The sequence below is a fragment of the Nilaparvata lugens genome, chromosome 2 (genome assembly GCF_014356525.2).
Source record: "Nilaparvata lugens isolate BPH chromosome 2, ASM1435652v1, whole genome shotgun sequence".
Classification (NCBI taxonomy): Eukaryota; Metazoa; Arthropoda; class Insecta; order Hemiptera; family Delphacidae; genus Nilaparvata; species Nilaparvata lugens.
The window spans coordinates 15,537,597-15,558,377 of NC_052505.1; the positions used below are offsets into that span (position 1 = coordinate 15,537,597).

The window sequence follows — 20,781 nt, forward strand, 5'->3', positions numbered from 1 at the left end:
GACAAAACCTCACTAGTACCTCTAACCTCACCAGATAGGCTATGTATATTTTAATGAATTGCACTGTTGACTTATTTATTACACTGTTGAAGTATTTTTGGAGCAATCCCATTCCAAAAAGTTGAGTTTATAATCATTTCATTAAAATACACATGTCTGGTGAGGTTGGTCGTGGCGAAGGCATGCGTTAGGGTTAGGTAAGGTTCAATCAGGTAACCGATATGCATTGAACCCACCTTGAAGAGCTGAGTAAAATGAACGAATAATTAAATGAATGTTTATTTCCCCAAAAAAAACACAAAACTACAAGATCAATTACACAACATATTAGATAAATTACAATAAATTACATTCAAAACCTAGTTAGTTATAAAAAAATTTTATAATGTGTCCTCTATTCTACTTGTTTAGTTTTTTCTGTGTGGAAATTGACCTACTCCACTATGGCATACCATGTTCTAGAGTAAAATGAGCTATCACTCGAATTGATAAGATAAATGATATTGAAAATTATTCTCAAATTTGGGACCCCACATCTTTTTGGACAAAAAAAATTAATAAGCTCAATGGCTACCATACATAACTTGTAGGTTCCGAATATAATAAAAGAGAAAATTCTGATCTACCTGTACAGACAATAGGGATGTCATAATTCCAAGTTCCAACACAAACGGCAAGTTGCACAAAAGAAAATGTAATTTAATTAACATAAGATGACGTCATCATACAGAGCTGAACAGGGAAGTGGCTGTAGTGGCTCCATTAAAGACGTCATCTTATGGTTTGATTTTCTTTTATGCAACTGGCTGATAGAATTTCAATTTTTGGTTCTCCGTTCCTCGCGATGTCTGTAAGGATTCTTCCAATAGGCATGGTTACAGTACTTTCTTTCGATTGAATTTATGATAATACATAATTTTCCAAGCTGATAGGCTGAATGCAGTTGATTTGTTGATGCACTTCATAGATTCAATTTATGATTTTTGAAGTGACATTGGAATTTTTTTCATTGATTTTCATTGTTAGCTTCATTAGTAATTTTGGAAGCTATTCTTACAATAAGCTAGATTTCTTGTTTCAGGATTTGTTTCAATGTATAATTAGCTTTCCAAGTTTAATTAATTAACTGTTTCCATCTATTTCAATTAAACTAATATTTCTCGAAGAAAAAGATCATCACACTAGATGACACATTATTTTAATGTAGTCTTTGGAAGAAAAACAACAGCTAAAATACTTTTTTGATACGTATCATCGTTTTTCAATAAAGCATTCAAAGTTGCAATTTTCAAAAAAAGTTTTCCACAATAAGAAGGTTAGAACCAAAGAAGAGGTAGAGTTTGTAATCTAATAATATTGTATGTGCTAGAACCCACTACAATGTGCATTTTCCACAATTGTTTCACATGTATTTTCATGTGGTTTTCTAGAAAGTGAATATAAGATACTGTAGCAGCTATTCTCTATCTATGAAAATTGTTTATATTGAATATAACAGAAACTATTATAAAATAAATGAAATAATAAACAGGAATAAATTGTAGGAATAAAAAAAATATTGAAATTCAAAAACCATTTTTAATTTCAAATTATTATGGGGGTTATTCATCCACTCATCCATGTGTAATAAGTTAATTTATTATAAGTAATAAATTTAATTAATGCAGAAAGTATTTGTTCAATTCTCTCATTACTCACAAAGATGTAGGAAACTAGAATACAAACAAAAAATAAATATGAAATCCACTTTCAAAAATGAGCAAGCCTTTTTTTGTTCACATTCTTGAAAGAATAAGAATAAGAATCTATATTATCATAGACATTGTTAACAATGCATTGATAAATGTCAAAAATAGGTACTAGATATTACATAATACAATTAATATATACAAATAATATTAGCCTACAAATATTTGGTCCAGTCAATTACATGAAATTCTTGGATGTTATATAAACTTTCAGCTTTCAGTACAGTTTTCAATTTCCTTTTGAAGAATGTAAGAGGCAGTGCCTTAATTTCTAGTGGTAATGAATTGTACAGTTTAACAGATGTGTACAGAAGATTTTTTTGTGAAGTTGTGAACCTGAACTATTGAACTCTGATATTATTCCTATTTCTGGTTTCATATCCATGACAGTCACTATTTAATTTAAAAAAATCCAGATTACTTAACTAACACTAAATAATACATACAAAGAATAGACAGTTAATATTCCCAATTTTGTGAAAAAAGGTTTACAGTGGGTCCTCATATCAACATTACAAATCAATCTAATTGCTTTCTTTTGGAGTATAAATATTTTTGAGACATGAGTACTAGAGCCCCATAATAGTATACCATAGGACAGTAAACTTTGTATTTGAGAGAAATACACATTTAATAATATATTAATATCTACAGTTAACTTTAACCTTCTCAGCAAGTACAGTACCTTTGCTATTTTTTCACTAATTAATTCTGCATATGTGGTTGCCAATTAAGTTTGGGATCAAGAACAATACCTAGAAATTTTAAAGGTTCAGTCCCTACTTCATTGTTTGAATTTCTATTATAGGTGAACATAATAATTACTAGCACAACAATCATTAAGGAGTAGAGAGCTATCAACTAGACAATTTTGTACACCTGCTTCGGATTTACAACTAACTTTGAGACCAAAATCATCAGCAAAGAGAAATCCTGCTTTATCAGTGCCTTCTATATTACAAATTATGTTGTTAATATATATATATTAGGGAGTATTGATTCAAGTATGGGCCCCATAATGAACCTTTCTGCCCTTAGAGAATTGACAATCTTTGTAAACAAACTGGTTGCGGTCCTTTAAATAGATTGATTTTGAATTGCAGCCATAATAAGAAAATTTTTCAAAAAGTATGTTATGCTTAACAGTATCGAAAGCTTTAGACAATATGTCATATGACCTAAAACTAACAGATAGACCCTTCTCCAAATCATCAACAACACTATTAATTTACTAAACTTGTTACTGCATTGCTAGTATTTCTACATGGCCTGAAACCAAATTGTTTTTTAGTAAAAATACCAAAGTTTTCAAAATTATTTGAGATCTGGTCTTGCATTATGGCCTCAAATACTTTGGATATCACAGGTACAATTGTTATTGGCCTGAAATAAGGCCTGATTATATTGGCCTGAAGTATTGGCCTGAAGTTTTTCTTATCACCTTTTTTATGTAGCCTACAGGTATTACCTTAACGTTTTTCAATTCACTTGGATAAATGCCCTTGTATACTAAACAATAATTTATAAGGTAACTCAAAACTTCACTTATATAAGGGGCAGATATTTTTAAGACCTTAGAATTAATACCATATATATCTAAAAAAACTTGAATTACTAAGACTACTTATTTTCTGGTACACATAATCTGCAGTAACAGGTTGGAAAAAAATGGTACATTGGGCCTATTGCACTTATTGATGTAGTGAGAGCTGAGATGTTCACTAACTGGCACATTTTCACTAATTTCCTCAACTTTTTCAATGAAAAAGTTGTTAAATGAATCAGCGTTGTTATCATCATGTGAATCAATAGCTTCATTGTTGACATTTGTAAGAATTTTAACTACCTTCCATGCAGCTTGAGTTTTATTTTTTGAGTGCTCTATTTTGTTGTTGAAATAATTTATTTTTGCATTCTTAATAGCAATTCTATACTCTTTCTTACAGCTTTTATATTTATCTCTGAACTGATTAGTCTTAAAAAATTTCAGTAAGCTATAATATTCATCACAACTATGTTTGAGCTTTATTAAATCAGCAGTATACCATCCATCATCCAGCTTAGGCTTACTAACTTTGAAACCTCTAAGAGGATAAGCAGCATTAACAGCTGACATATACAAATCAAAAAACTTCTTAAACTTATCATTCGCATCATTAGGCTAAGCAAATACACCACACTCCAGTGTATGATACTAATTAATTAACCTAACAAATAAATAAGTGTTCTGATCATCAATTAACTAACCTATCTAGCTTTTTGTTTACACTAGAAAAACTTTGAGAGTCATTTTTCACATTTATTAAATATTTAAATAGTAGGGCATGATGATCTGACAGTAGAAGTGTATTGATAACTCGGGTCACATGTCTGCTATCATGAATATCACAGTCACAACATTATCAATACAGTGACCTTCATTCAGTGTGCCTGGTCTAGTGATTTCATTTTTGTAGAAATATGGATACCAAAACATTCAAACAAATTGCAAAGATCTCTATTAAAATTATCATTTACATTAAAGTTGACATTGAAATCAGCACATAATATTAAATTATAGTTACATTTATAAATGGCACATAATATATCATTAAGACAGGATAGAGAGTTGTTAAAAAAACTAACATCATTATTATAGGGTCTGTACAATGACAAAACAATTATTTTTTCATTTGGAAGTTTAATTGCAACAGCTTCACAAATCATTTCTATAGAAAGTTCCTTTACTATGCTTAATTCTTCTAATTTCAATCCATTAATTGAAAAAATTGCTTCTCCACTATGTGTGGAATTTTTCCTTCCATAGAAGGACCAAAGTTCATAGTCAGGTATTGTGAGACAGCTACAGTCATCGTTTGTTAACCAGTGTTCAGCAACAGTAATTATCCTAGCATTAGGCTATAGTTTTATAACATAATAAGACGGAAAAATATTCTTATTTGTTTGATATACCCTGGACATTCAAAGATATGGTGTTTAGAAAAGTTTCATTAGCTGTTTATTCATCATTAGTCCTAGGCACAGGATTGGTATTGTTTGCATATCACTATCACATAACCTAGCTACATTTGGACTGTTGTATAAATTAGAATTGGAACCGTTTTGGGCGTATAAGCCTGGGGTACTTTCCTGTAAGTTGAGTAATTCTCATTGATTGAATAAATAAATAAATATCCATTCCTATCTTTAGACCTATTGAAAGAGTTATTTATGAAAAATTGCATGGCTGAAGAGGAATGATTTTAGGACTAACTTGACTTTTATGATCTAAATATTTATTTATACAATTGAGAATTCCATTGCCAATGAGCTTCTTACCAATTCTATCCAGGTATATATTTATTGTATATATCCTAATAGAATAAGATTCTTGTGCAGAATTAGTTGAGCTTGTAAGTAGTGATAGAAATGAAGGAATTACATTTACGATTTTATTTTTTGTTACATTTATTTATTTCCAATCACTCAATTACATACACTCTGTGAGTAGTGATGCGGTTTACTTTTAATTTCTACTTTTGATGTGTTTTATTCTTGATTTCGTTTCAAAATGTTAATAACCTTAAAGCATTACTAAATCTCATAAGGAAATAATTGTAAAAGAAGCAAGCTAAATAGTACAAGTAATTATAATAATTCAAGTACAAGTTATAATTCTATAACTGACTTACCTTTCAAAGTTGAATTCAAAAATTTATCACTGCTTGAATAATCTTTTTGGACATTTTGACACAATCACAACAACACAAAACACAATATCACTTTCACTCTGCACTGTCTGCAGACAACAGACAGCTGACAGACAAGGACTAGACAATAATATTCCATTCACAACAGAAACGGCGCCAACTTCAATACATAACCTCAAATCAAGTTCAGTCTGAATAAATGGCGCGAATGCACAGACCCACGGGAGTGAACTATAATACTCCATGGAGGTGAGAGTCAAAACTCACATGTTCCCAAAAGTTAAATTTTGGTAAATTCCAGAAAACTGAGATCTAATATGCCACTTATCTTTTTTTTATATGGACTATTTTGTTACATGTAGAATCTGCCACAGATATGATATTTTCAGGCCTCATAGATTGAAAAATGTTATAAATAGTTAAAAAATGAATTTAAAAATTGGATCATGTGAGTTTTGATGACAACTCTAGGAACATGTTGGTTTTGCAAATAAGTGACTTGGAACATGTGAGTTTTGAAGTGTAACCCTTAAAAATAGTCAATAGGTGATCTGATAGTTACTTTTGTTAAAAAAAAAACTACATGAATTATTGCAAGTTCAGAAGAATTTATATATTTTTATACACTGCCAAAACATCTCAGAGGAAATTTTTTGGGTTTAGAATAACAATAATAAACCTAGACAATAAAAATTTGAGCTTGTTTATTATGAAGTTTAATATAAAAGTGGAAAAATGCTAGATAAAAGGATTCACAATAATAGAAATAGTGTTTATGATGACAATCATCATGAAAAATTATTTTGATTAAAATTGATTGGTCATTTTGATAAAATCATTTTGGTTTAGTAATTTTCTCCAGTATTTAATTCAGATTATCAAATTAGAACACCCATCCACAAATTCACAAACTTCTTCTTCAGGAACAGGTTCAGCAGAGGTGTTATCAATAATGCTGCGGTAAAACTCAAGTTGTTGATTCTCTCTCCAATTCGCTCCAAAATGATTTGTAAGGAGTTTTTCAACATCCTTCTTTTTTTCTAGTGACACCAAGTTCTTCTTCTCGATTATGTCAGGGTTCAATCCATTCATTAACACTCCTTTCTTTGTAAGGACCTGGCTCTTCCCCAAATCTGTCCGGTAAGTACTTTCTCCCCTTGTGAGAATGTTGGGAGTGCGTTTTGCCTTTTTGAAAATTATTCTTTTGGATTGAGAAATTTGGAAGTTCCAGCTCGTTAGGTTTTTAAATTGTGACCGTGCCAATTTACGAAAGTCCCCCACCTCACAGTCAATACCAACTCTCTTCACCATTGCATATTCGGATATTATTTTCACGACATCCTCAGGCTTGATGATCTCTTCAATCTTTTTCATTCTACGTTCAATGTTTCCAAAAACTCTATCTGGGGGTAAAAAGCTATGGCCTGTTACCGGAAAAACCAATTCAACTTCTTCTATGTTGTTGGGTGCAAAACACCAGAGCCATGAGTGACACATGGCTACAAGGATAGAGTTTTTATTTTGACCCCCACAACCATCAGAGATCAGTCTCACTTTTTTATATAAGGTCAAATCAGTACTTCGCAGACAGTCAAAGACACATGATGAAATAAGGTTGGAGTCCTTTGAATACTCATTCTCAGTCCAACAGTAGGACGTTACTGTTGAAGGGTTCAATGGCCCTCTGCTGTGTCCCTTCACAACTGTAAAATTCTGAAAATAGAACTGGCGGCTGTAGTATGTTGATTGATCGGGTATCTTAGGAAGTGCCAAATTTTTTTGGCAATCAAATGACAATATTAAGATGTCATTGTCTTTTTCTTGAAGTTTTTTGTAAAATGCTTTGTAGCGCAGACGATGTACCCGTTTTTCTGTTAAGAGCTCATTTTTCTTCACAGCATCCATTTCACATTTGATTTTCTCTCTGAGGCTTAAACACGTAGAGCATACATCGGTTCTTGGCGTGCCAAAACCAATATTGTATTGTGTGTTGAAAATCTTTCGGAAAAAGGATAGTTTTACTGCCAAGTTTTTATTTTTTGATGAGTAAATTCTCCATAGTTTTTTTACATTAAGATCACTGGGAAGATACTTTCGGCAGCTTCTCTCCCTACAATAGTGAGATTCAACACATTTCAATGTGTTGATAAAATTCATAATACTGATTTTTTGTGTTGAGTACTTCTCTTTCTTGCGAAACCCTCCTCTTCTTTCAACTACTTCACCATTTTTTTTCAACTCATTTGTGATATTATTGACACGAAATCGGGATACGCCTAGAATTGATAAAAAACTGTTCATACAGACTGGCACTTTATCTCCTGCTGTAGTTTTGACGAAATATTTTGTAGTCCTCAGTAGTTGTGATTTTTCTTTAGTTTTGTGTTCTCTTGATCTCCTCCTCTGAACGTTCTTTATTTCCACATTTCGAAGAATAAAATTATTTTGGTGTTGGCGTTCCGGGCGTTTGTAGAATAAACCATGGAATTTTTGTACGTCTCTCATTGTTAATGTGCGGCACTGGAATGCCCCAGTAAAGTGGTTGCATTTGGGGAATTCTGGCATCTGTGATGGCTTGTGTCTGGAACAGAAAGAAACAAATTTTACCTTCTTGTAAAAATTGTTTCCTTCTGATCAGTTTTGACAGTGTATAACTCAAACATTAAATTTTATTAAAACAGTATAAGAAAAGTGAGGTTAGACCTACCTGGCAATCTTTTCTTTCGTGCGTTTCCATGTACTTTTGTCAGGAGTTTTCTTTGTTGGTTTTTCACCATCTTTGATTGGAACTACAAACTCTTCCATTACTGAACTAATAATTGGTAGAATGGAGTAGAAATTAGAAGAATTCTATCAATAACTACTGCTAACAATCACAAACTATCAGCTTTGTATCCCACTCAAAGCAGACGACAGACGGACAAAGAGCAGATAGCTGGCGCACGATTGGTCGAAAGTGATCACATGACCTGCTAGTAGCCGTTATGCATCAAAACTTACATGTTCCTTTGGATCATGTGAGTTTTGCTACTAACCTCACTTTTTGTCATTAAATTTGAATAAGAACAAGCTGGTTTTGTTGTAAACCAATAGCATAGCAATGTTTAGCTCAAGAAGAAGAACAAGATGACAGTGCCATCTCAATTTCGCATTTTTTGGAACATGTGAGTTTTGACTCTCACCTCCTCATATATATATATATATATATATATATATAAAAGCGAAATGGCACTCACTCACTCGCAGAACTAAAAATCTACCGGTCCAAAAACGTTCAAATTTGGTAGGTATGTTCAGTTGGCCCTTTAGAGGCGCACTAAGAACGGATTTGAAAAAAATTCCAAATATACGCCCAAAATCTGCGTTTTTCCAGCGATTTTTAGCGTTTTCTAAGCTTTATTGAGAACAAATGAACAGAAAATGTTCAAATTTACTACAGAAGCTCAGCTGGGGTGTAATAATGTTGTGTTAGAAGGAATTTGAAATAACGCCAAAGATACGCCAAATTTTTTTGCGTTTTCTCAGTTCTTTCATCAAGTAATAAACAGAAATTGTTCAAATTTGGTAGGCTACACAGGTTTAGCTAGAGTCTAAAAATTTGTGATTTGGTGACTTTAATATTTCATCAAAGATACGCCCAAAATCAGCGTTTTTCCAACGTTTTTCTCAGCTTTTCTTCGTTTTCTCAGTACTTTGACTTTCTGATGGAATGAAGCATGCTCAAATGAAAAATGCAGGCGAGCGAAGCGATTCCGCTGATCTCATTTTTGGACGATCCAAAGCTTTTTAACCAGATCACTCCCGAGTTGTCGGATGGGTACGTTAACTGTCAGTCCCGGCTGAAGTATGACAGTGATAAGGCCCATTGACGGTTTTAATAATATAATTAGGCGATGGGACCTTCCCGCAAGGGATTCCCCACCAACAAAATCCATACGAATTTACTTTTTATTATGAAATAAAAACAAAAAAGTTGTATTTTCTACTAAAATAATATCTCATCATCATCATCCGTCTCACTACCCACGCACAAGCCTAAAGCTCATGTGGGCATTACCCTCAGCAAAAAATGGGGTAATCTCATTGTCAGAATGTTCAGTGAGAGATATTATCTTTGTCACTTTTATGAATTCATTATCGTGGAAAGCCTCCAATAGTAGCCGTCATTGCAGTAGCCGTTGCAGCATCTCAACTCACTTCATTCATTATCTCTTCATCCTGTAACCTCGTTGACACAAATGAAGGAGAATAGGAGACACGGTGGGCTGGAAAGGTGGTGGGGGGGGGGCATACGTGCTGTACTTCACTCTTGTATAAGAGTTCTCAAACTCTTTCTGAAGAACTACTCAGCTCTTTTGCCAACAGATAGAGCAAGTTTCTCGACTTAATTAAAATTAATGCTCTTCTCACTCTCTTACTTGTTTTGAAATTTTCTGGTGACAACATGACTAGGATTGTCCGTCAGTTTGCAATTTTCTATTGTTGAATGTCTCCTAGAAAAAACTATTAAGGGCTCAGGATTAATAGACTAGGATTGTCTGTCAGTTTGCAATTTTCTATTGTTGAATGTCTCCTAGAAAAACTATTAAGGGCTCAGAATTAATAGACTAGGATTGTCTGTCAGTTTGCAATTTTCTATTGTTGAATGTATCCTAGAAAAACTATTAAGGGCTCAGGATTAATAGACTAGAATTGTCTGTCAGTTTGCAATTTTCTATTGTTGAATGTCTCCTAGAAAAACTATTAAGGGTTCAATCAGGGCCCTATTAAGTTTGCACAGTCGAAGCGTAAACGGAATTTAATCAGCTGGACGCTTGAACTCAAAAATAACCACAGTGGACCATATGAATAGTTGAGCATTTGCTTCATTTTCTATGAATAAACGTGAGCAAAACCATTTGCTCATGCTCATCGAAAAAATAGTTTGAGCATTTGCTCAAAATTGTTTGAACAAACCAGAGCATTTGCTCAACTTTTGAAGCAAATGCTTCAAAAAAGGTGAGTCTAGTCTAGAGCAGCTTATCACCTTTTGCTCATAGTAAAATGGCTCAACTAATTCGTATGAGGAAGAGGAAAATATACCAGATACGATCACAACCAATAGTTGAGAACTATAAAACTCTTTTTAGATGCAACCATGATACTTATCACCATTATCCCTACAAAAGAATAAATACAGAACATAGCTACATGTTATAAAGATAGCCATCACAAAATAGGAAATAGGCATTTAAGAAGATGAGAGTGTAGACGATTATAAGAAGGCTATTGATATTATAAGAATATGCTGTAAATTATTATAGAGATGACATTTTTTCACGCTATTATTTCAAAATTTTAAACTTAACTAACCTAAAACTCTATTCATAAATAGAAAACAGAGCAGACGACGCAAACACAAGCGGTACACCCTTCTTGCATATTTAGCGCTTCCGTGAGCTATAAAAACAAAGTAAGGCTACAAAAGCGAATCAGCTGATGAAAAATCTTTAAAATACGTGAGCATTTGCTCCAGAGTTCAGGAGCATAAGGTAAGAGTATAAGGTAAAGCTTATTCATATAAAAATGAGCAAATGCTTTTGCTTCTACCTTTTGCTCATGAGCAAAACCTTATGCTCCATGCTCTTGCTCATGAGCATTTGCTCTGGTTTTATTCATATGGGCCAATGTAACGAACGAGACTTGATATGGATTCAATCAGGACCTCCTATATACTACCGGACCTGAGCCTAAAAAAAATGGCCGCCATATGTGGTGGTCTTATAGGAATTCCTACTGAGAAAAAATCACTAATCAGCTGTTAGAGAGCGTCTCAGTTCGTCGAAATCTTAGTTTGTTTAGTTCCCATTTAAAATATCAATGCAGGCCACCACCTAAGGCCGCCATTTTTTTTTGTCGGCGCAGGTCCGGTATATAGGAAGTCCTCATTCAATCCAGTCCAAGCCGTGTCCACACTGAACAAATGTTCGACGAGCATTTTTGTTGAAACAGTTTGGGCAAATTTATGTTTGACGAACAATGTTTGCCCGTGGCCAGTGTGGACGCTTCACCAAACAAAACATTTGTAAGCGGGGAGAACAGGTTTTATTAACACTGAAAATGTTTGGGAAACAGTAATTTTTTGTTTGACAAACAACGATTGTCCCAACTTTTTAAAATGTTTCTCCCTGAGCCTTTCAACAAACATGTTTGCCGAACATGTATGTCGAACATTTGTTCAGTGTGGACACGTCTTTAGAATGAAATTTAGTTCAAACTCATTGTACATACCACAAATGTTCGCATAAATTTTTAAACTCCGTAGGATAAGGTTTAGTTATGTGTTGAATTGTTGAGGATTTTGCTTTTAATGCCATGATTCTGAGTAACTTACTGTTTTCATTTTTTCAAATATTGTTATGAATTGGATTGGAACTAATCTGATTGCTCTGAATTGATGTTATCTGCATGTATTTTATATTTGTCGTATTCTGTGATACTTATTAATAGAATTGATCATTTTAGTTGATGTTTCAATTATCTCCACATTATAGTATCCATGGATGTATATTATTTTTCGAAATTAAATTTTTATGTATTGAATCTATTTGTGGAGATAAGTGTCGAATAAACAGTTTTCAACTATAACCTACTAATCATAGGATAATCTATTTCTAGATTAGTAAAAAATCAATTTCATCCATTGGAGAGAGTGGTTTATAACATTTGAAAAGAGTTTATAAAATTTCTGAGCCCTGTAATGTAGTTGAAGGCTCCCTCGTTATACGAGGATAGTAACGCCGATGACTTGTTTACTTGATATTATTGATATATCACTAGTAAACTGGATAGAAATATGTAACGAAAAATATTCGAGGGCTTGTGTAATGCCAGTTACACACACATCGATTTTTAGACGTCTGATTTTTTGCCATCCCTATAAATTCTATTAGATTGAGCATAAATTGTCAAGCGCATAATATTTTGTTTCTGAACATATCATGTGTTTGTCAAGTTCCATTCAATCTGGTAGAATTTATAAGGACGGAAAAAATCGAACGTCCAAAATCCTATGTGTGTGAAACTGACTTGAGCTGGATTTTGAATTGGTCCACGTGAAATTGTAAACTTCAATGTTAGTTATTTCTATTCTCAAAAGCAATGCTACAGGCTCCTGACACGGAGTAGAGAACACCATGGTTTCCTTATTCCGTGCTCCTGATCTCTTCAGGATGTCATGTTTTCGGAATCGTATCAAGTAGCTTTTGAAGCAATCTTATCACCTCATCAATGAAATCTGATTTCTGGGTTGGTTCAGAACGTTTACAAATCCCATAATTATTGGTCGAACATTTGAACTTGATCGTGATTTTTTCTCCTCTTATTTGTTTCTCGAAAAATACCCTCTAAGGCCCAATTCACACCGAAGTGACGAGGCGGTGACTTTTATAGCTTCCATCAGAGAAAACTTTTATAATGTGCTTCCATAAGCTTTTGTATTCTGTGCTTCCATACAAACATAAGGTTCAATGCAAACAGAAGTGGCTTACAGATGGAAATGAAATGGAAGTTCATTTGCTCAAATGCTAATTAATGAATAATTATTATTAAACGAAAATCCCAATTAAATGCTGTAAATCACCCCGAAGACTTCTGCTACTGCAAATATTGACAACAGGGTAAACAGCTAGATGGATATTCGATGAGCTTTCATGAAGTGGATTGGCGAAACGCTACTCCAGTTTGCATTGGACCATATGTTTATTATTTTTCCTACAGTTACTTTGAAAAGTGGCCATTGCTGCACTGATTACAGAACGCAAAGAATCACTTTTCCGCTCTAGTGCGGGAAAAATTTTTCTGCACTCCAGATTTTCAACATGGCAACGCAAAATACTTAGTAGGTTATATGGAGCAACAGTGCAGCAAAATCAAAATGAAGTTGGTAACAGTGACTGGGCTGCTATAGTGAGCAGAGGTGCAACCAAGCACAACGCGCTAATTATTAGTATTAGATATTATAACCAAGGACAACATTTTTATTCAATTTGACAATAAATTAAGGTTTTTATCAATAATAAAATTACACAGAAAAACATTTGATGGATTTCAGGCAATTTTACCCATAATTAGCCACTTTTCATATTCAATGGTAACTGTAGGAAAAACTTAATGTGAAATACGTGCGCAAAGTTCCTCTGCTGCACTCAAGAAACCATTCCGCCCTCGCCTACGGCTCGGGCGTAAACGTTTCTTTCGGTGCAGCAAAGTGTCACTTTGCGCACTAGTTGCACAAATAACTATAGGAGTGGCATAGAAGTGGTGAAAAGTCAGTGCCAAGTCAGCGCCTCGACACCGCCACCTCACTTCAGTGTGTATTGGGCCTTATGTAGTAAGATGAAGTCTAATAATATATTCATCGTCATCCAATAAAAATTCGATTACCACAAGTGATGTAGAAATCAAAATCATCAGGGAGAGGAGTTGGGTCAATATCAGATGAAATTACTTGAAAACCACTGGATTATTAGTGGTTTTGACGATATCATGTCGTTTTCATTTGATATGGATATTTATCACAACATTACCTTCCCAACAACATAGAACGTTAGTTGGGTCACTTGGATTTATATTCTTGAAAACCTTTTGTTACTAATTTTATATTATTTATGAATCCTTACACGAATTGAAACACCTAATGCTGTTTGAATATGAAGTAATTATTCATCGATGTAATACTTTTTATAATTATGTATGAATCCTTCCATAAATTGAAACTTATGAAGTTGTTTAAATATGGAGTGTTAGTGAATTGATGATTTTCTGGTTTCTTTCAGACTGGACAGGGTCTCGGGATCATGATAATAGAGGGTCGCCACACCGAGGTGGGGCAAGGCATTTTCATATCAGACATTCAGGAGGGCAGTGCAGCTGAACAGGTCAGAATCTTTATTCAATATATAATTCGTAATTTATACAATAATTGCACATCAATTGTAATCAAAGTAAACTTTCTTAGAATATACGTATACCAAAGTATACGTATACTTTAGTATAAGTATTTTTCTCATACAAAAACCAAATTACCCAAAACCAGAAACCAAATAACGTTAGCCATTCATGGCTATCGTACAAAAACCAAACTATTGTTAGTTATTTTAAAACAGTTGAATTGATCAAGAAATGAAAATAAAAAATCTAAGTACCCTTTTTATAATTTTTTACTCTCAAAATGCTTCATGAATGATGCTTAATGAAAATTACATGAATGATGAAAAATTTAAAATAAAGGGTACTTGAATTTTTCTTTATTCCTTGACAATTAATAGTAGCCTTATTGGTAATTTGATGGCGGATCGACCAAATATAATTAAGTTAGAATGAGTATTTCTGAATGCAATTATTTTTACTAAAATTATTAGGAACAAGAACTTATTCTGAAATACTATTTCATGTCGGGCCATCTAAATGCTAGATTCACTTTACATCATTTACTAAAATCAATTGATCTGTAGGACAGAACTCTTATACATATTGGTATAAGAAGTTTTATCGATTAGCCCATACGTGTGTAATTTATGTCCTATCAATATAGATTGATACACCACTAATAAACACCTTTTCATCAATTCTAATCACTAAAAGTTCTCAGGCACCTGAAAAATCATTGTTCCCATTTGGGGAACAATAGTCTCGAAAGATCATTTCAATATCTCAAATCAATCCTGTCAACTTATCTAAATAGAACTAAATTCTAGTTTAAACTAATAGTCGATTTTTCAAGAGAAACTTTTTTTGTTGAAGTTGAGAGAGTAGATTATTTTATTTTTGAAACGGAACTGTACAGCGAAGCTGAAAAAATAAAGATACAATGTTCTAAGAATGTTTTTTTTTCTGAATCCGTAGCAGAATAAGTTAGGTAGCCTAAGCTGCAGAGACGTATCACTCAGAAGGAATTCAAAAGTGGTTCTTCACTGTTGGGGCGCAACGAAGATTATCCCCATGAAAGTTGAAAAAGTACGCGAAAAATGAAAGACTGTGTGTGGTTATGCTTAGAAAAAGGCTTTTTTATCCGTGTAGGCTCGAGTTTACTGTATATGATGTGGGAACAGAAAGCTGTGCTCAAAAATGAACATCTGGTGTCGTTGCATTGAGAATTCAATAGCGGAACGTGCCCCTTCACTGAATTCATTCAATAAATATTCATGAAAGATTTATTTCAATTGCTGTAATACCATATCGCTCCGATATGAATTGAGAGCTTTGTTGTGGAATATTATACGAGTACACCGAGTTATGAATTCAAAATGTACGTTCTATCATTAGAGAAAAGATATAAGATATCCCATCATATTTATGCTCTAAATTTAAAGCCGATTACTGTCGACTACTTTTTTGGCCGGGTGAGAGTGTAAGAACGGCATAGTATGAGAGAATACCTGCGTCACATAGCTTCACGAAAAAGAACTACAAGGACTTGAGAGTGAAATTTGGAACATGAGCAACCATGGGATATCTTCTTATGCTAACTTTTCTCTATGATTTTATATTGCACTATCATGGAAGCGAATTTACTGCTTCAAATACAAGTTTTGATGTGAAATTATCTTTCCCATTAAAAAACTATCTTGTTATGAACATTTTGATATTGTATCAAATAATATATCACAAGACTTTCTTACTCTTTAAAGACTTCTCATTAATTGAAATGTAGATGTGACAACGAAATCGGATAAGAATTGAGAATGGAAAATTTTGGGAAATTCATTACAGATTTAGAGATAGGAGAATCCATCTACGGATACTAAATTATTGACTAATCGACTATCTGTTTCTAATTACTTATTGACAACTATCTTCTTTACTATTTTAAGGAATCTTTCCTATTTTAGTGATAATAATATGGAATACTCGTTCTATTTTTGGTTTCGAAGAATCTAAATATGAAAATCTACTTTTCCTACAGTTACCCGAAAAAGTGCTCATTCCCGCATCAATTATAGTACGCAAAATACCTTATTCCCACACCCAGTGCGGGAATGTAGATTTGAGTGCGGCAAAGTACTTTGCCGCACTCCAAATTTGCAACATAACAACACAAAATAGTTAACATGCTTTATGACGGTAGAGTGCGGCAAAGTAAAAGAAATGTTGGTAAACCTGAATATTTTGATGGCTGGAAATTTTTGTAAAACAGCTGATTATTACCGTGAGATATTGGTTAATGAACAGTAAATAAACAAGAAGTTTTGATAGTATTCAATATCAGTATTTTATTTCTATTCAAGTTATCATAAACGATTTTTTATGTGTGAGATGCCTATTTTTTGCAACTGGAATACATTGGAAATATTTATCGACCATTTTTATGATCAAGGAATCAAGTATTTTTATAGCTTTATTTACTTTTGTGGTTAGGTTACTCGTGTTAGTGATACTAAAGCTGTGATTGTTATATTTTCAAAACAATAATGTATCCATTAGGTTTGAAACATAAATATTTACACTTCAAAAAAAGTTATTCAGTTTTTCAACTCCCCGTAAAATATCTACTCACATTTTCGTAGAACAACTTCAATGAATGCCGTTGATGAATAAGAAGCAGAATTCAATTCAGAATACAGAATAGAGCTCATTAAATCCCGTAATCAAAAACACTGGATTTACAATAATATCCTGTTTACTCAACAGTGACTTGAATGATTGAAGTTCAGCATTTCAGGTAAATGTACTGTCTATATAATATAATTTAATCACGTTTTAAAGAATGCAGTATAACCTTACTGGGGCATATACCTACGTTACATGCGGTAGGCTACTGAGCGCTTGGCCAGAAAAGCAGAAAGATCTAATTATTGACAAGTTTACTCATGTATTTACAAAAAATAAAACAAGCTGAAACTATATTTTTACACTAATATACAGTATAATATATCATTCAGACTCAAACTTGAGGATATTTGGAACTGGAATAAATAGTACACATGAAAATTTCATAGATTGGTCAGGTTAGACTTAAGTCTGTCCTGAGGGCTGATCACTAGCCTAATCCTTAATCAGTCCTTGGCATATTAGCTTATTTATTTATTTACATTAATAGAAAAATTAAAACATAAGCTTACAGCTTTGATCACATAGACAAATTAATCAATAAAACAAATCAATGGGCACCGTATAAGTATAAGCAAAGTTTTGCTGCAAAACTTTTGTGTTTTCGGATAGAAGAATATTAAACTGTTAGTCACGGGTGAAGTATAACGTTTGTGAGGCTCATTAAAGGCTCAAAAACATATCCAGACAAGTGATATGGCCTTTTCTACACTTGCTGATGACTTCTTGTAGATAAAGTATCATTATAATTGAATCTCATATAACGTTTTAATATTCATTCTATTATCATTTACACTGAATTTGGAACAATTCTGTTGTGGAATGGTTGCAATATTTATTATCAACATTAAAAATACTAAAGATTTACACAAACAAACATTTTATTTGGTATAGGACATGTTCACCGTCTATTGCTGACTTTTCACATTCTATGGTAACTGTAGGAAAAATTTAATGTGCAATACGTGCGCAAAGTTTCTTTGCTGCACTCAAGAAACCATCATTCCGCACTCGCCTACGGCTCGTGCGTAAACGTTTCTTTCGGTGCAGCAAAGTGGCACTTTGCGCACTAGTTGCACAAATAACTATTGTGAACATATTTAATGATTGAAATTTTTGTATTGTGAAGAACTACAAGACTTAACCTATTTCGTACTATGTGTAACCTTATCCAAATTTAAGAGAGGAATAGCACAAGGTTACCTTATCTTTGCTCTCCCTATCATTTTGATGATGAACTTATTGTATGCATGAATGAATAAAGTTAATATTGTAAATGAAGTGAATGGAGAGCGCTCTGACAAAGGCTAATTTTACAGATTTCGGTTTAAAATGTGAGAGAAATGCAACTTTCAATATACATTGAAAAGGAAACAAATTTGTATCTTTCAATTGCAATGACTATTGTGCATCTGAATTATAATTGAGTCTTCGCATCTCAATTATAATTTATTCTCTTCTTCTCAATTATAATATTTTGGTCTCTATAAACAAGCAGAAGAATGTCATACTGTAGAAAGTATAATGTTGGGTTGGGGTGGAGTACCACTACAGAGAAATCATTTCGAAGGCAGATTTAAGGTAGCATCAGTCTGCTTGTGAAGCCTCCTATGGTGTGTTCATGACAGCATGGCAGCAGTCGTCAACTCGATCTCTTGATGGGAAAGATTATGGAGATAGAGATTGGAGACACAGTAACTGAGCTGAAGCGGACTCCGTCTAACATAAAACATGAATAAGCTTCATGATCTTTTTTAAAAATAATAAAAATGAAGAAATTTTACATTTTAAATTTTGAATTTGGTTTTATCGATACCATTCTTGGAATACTAGAAGTCAAGAATCAAACTGTTCAATCTTTTCAGACATATTTACTGACATTGGATCAGATCTCCATTGGAAGCGTATTTGAATGAGTGAAAATGAAAAACATAATTTGCAGTAACACACAAAGATTATATGATTTGAAAAACAAGATAATATTTGAATTCAGAATGAAAAACATCATTTTCAGTAACACACAAAGATAATATGGTTTGAAAAACAAGATAATTTGATAAAAAATTCAAAACTTCATCATTCAATTTTTTTTTTCAATTTATTAAAAACACACATAACAAGACAAACCCAAATTACAAAGAATTTGAAACAAATAAAACACAATAAAATGTTACAAATATAAAAAACCATGGGCTTTGTGGTTGGGTGTGTTGGAGGAGAGAAAAAAAAGAGAGGAAGATACCTAGCCAACTGTGGTTTCCCATGTAATAGGCAGGCAAAGAAGAGAAGAGAAGTAATGAGGGAAAAAGGTAAGGGAGAAATGGGGGGAAGGAAGAAAACAGAGGAATAGGTACTCAAAATAAAGGTAAGCGAGTCCACTGAAAAATGAAAAAACAATGCTGGAGCAGAAATCTCGAGTCATATATTATCTAAATGGAAGAAGAAATTACTGTATGTCCAGTTTTTTATATCCAGTTTAATTTTTCCGCTGATCTTATTGTCCATGAGAAAGTGATTTGGAATGAGGTTTATTTTTTTAGTACCTATGTTAATTAACTGCCTCCTTATACATTCAATATTAGTGTTATAGGTTACATATTTGTTAGCAGTGGCCCTTAGATTATAATAATTAAGTGTAGAGTTTAAGCAGCATCACAGATTTTGAACAACAGATTTATTTCTACCGTCACTTGAAAGAAGAATAGATGTGTACGAATTACAGTAGAGTATGCCAAAAATATCTATATAAACCTGAAAAAAAGGAAGAAAAATGTATTGTGCCCCTTAAAGGCAGGCGCACACAGATTGTCATCGGACGGATGCCACGCATCGGACAGATCGGACGATTAGATTTGATGTATTGTTTTCAATTGGATTGCGCATACCTATCCGCATCGTAGAGGGATGCGCACTTCAATTGAAAACAATGCATCAAATCTAATCACCCGATGCGTGCCGTCCGTCCGATGACGATCTGTGTGCGCCTACCTTTAACCACCATTCTGATGCAATGTAGAAGAATAAATAAGGAAGCATGTTGGAATACAGACGAATGCAATGATCATAAAAGAACAGGAATCTAATTTGGCAAGAGAGATGGAGCTTTGAGGTAAATGCTTTGATAAGTTTTGACGATTAAAATGTTTTGTTTGAATTGAGTGTCCCAGCAGACAAAACTGTCTCCAATCATTTTTATAAGCTCAGTTTTCTCCGCTATATCATTACAAGGGTGGCTGCCAAAGAATCCGCTATAAGTTAGTCATGAGAAATTACTTCCCACGGATTTGTACTCGCCTAAAATTGTTGGTTTATGAATGATCATTTCTCATCAGGACCAGAGCATCGTCCTTGAAAAATTGAAAATTTCACATGGAAATCAAATAAGTGATCTTTCAAAGCACCAAAGGGAATTTTTAGTGTTTGAGGAGATGTGAATGTTTAGAAACATCGACATTAACTGTTGAGTAGAATGATTTGAGAAATTCACAAACTCACCTAGTTTCTCCTGATGTATGAATAAATTGAAAGTAATTTGAAGGATCTAACTTACCTTGATGGTCTGAAGGAAGCGATTGGGCTAGAAATTCTGGTTGACGAAGTAGAAGAAGACAGTGGATAATTATTCGAAATTATCAAACACCGATGACATCGAATGATTGATTAGAATAACTTCACCTTTTCCAGTTGTATTTGAGAAAGTATAATTTCAATTCCAGAAATTATCATTTTAAATTGAGAAGTTGTCAATTGTAATT

At 33.3% G+C, this 20,781-nt stretch overlaps 2 protein-coding genes across 13 annotated transcripts in view; one reads left to right on the forward strand and one right to left on the reverse strand.

Annotated features, from left to right (window-relative positions):
* LOC111045441 (multiple PDZ domain protein) overlaps nt 1-20,781 on the forward strand; it is a 587,845-nt gene that overhangs the window by 516,872 nt on the left and 50,192 nt on the right. For all 12 annotated transcript variants that reach the window (XM_039420670.1, XM_039420673.1, XM_039420674.1 and 9 more), the window contains one exon: nt 14,254-14,355. In XM_039420670.1, the coding sequence (XP_039276604.1) occupies nt 14,254-14,355 (102 nt within the window). The remainder of the gene's footprint in view (nt 1-14,253; nt 14,356-20,781) is intronic.
* Nucleotides 6,026-8,635, reverse strand: LOC120348809. The gene is made up of 2 exons (XM_039420682.1): nt 8,145-8,635; nt 6,026-8,018 (listed from the first exon to the last, which is right to left on the reverse strand). The coding sequence occupies exons 1-2, from the start codon at nt 8,240-8,242 to the stop codon at nt 6,308-6,310; spliced, it is 1,809 nt and encodes a 602-aa protein (XP_039276616.1). The 5' UTR covers nt 8,243-8,635; the 3' UTR covers nt 6,026-6,307.

What these genes read in the sequence shown, in the direction of transcription:
- LOC120348809 (XM_039420682.1), bottom strand. Translation starts at nt 8,242, where the DNA reads ATGGAAGAGTTTGTAGTTCCAATCAAAGATGGTGAAAAACCAACAAAG. An exon ending in ACGAAAGAAAAGATTGCCAG is followed by an intron (nt 8,019 to 8,144) that starts GTAGGTCTAACC and finishes TTTCTGTTCCAG; the next exon opens with ACACAAGCCATCACAGATGC.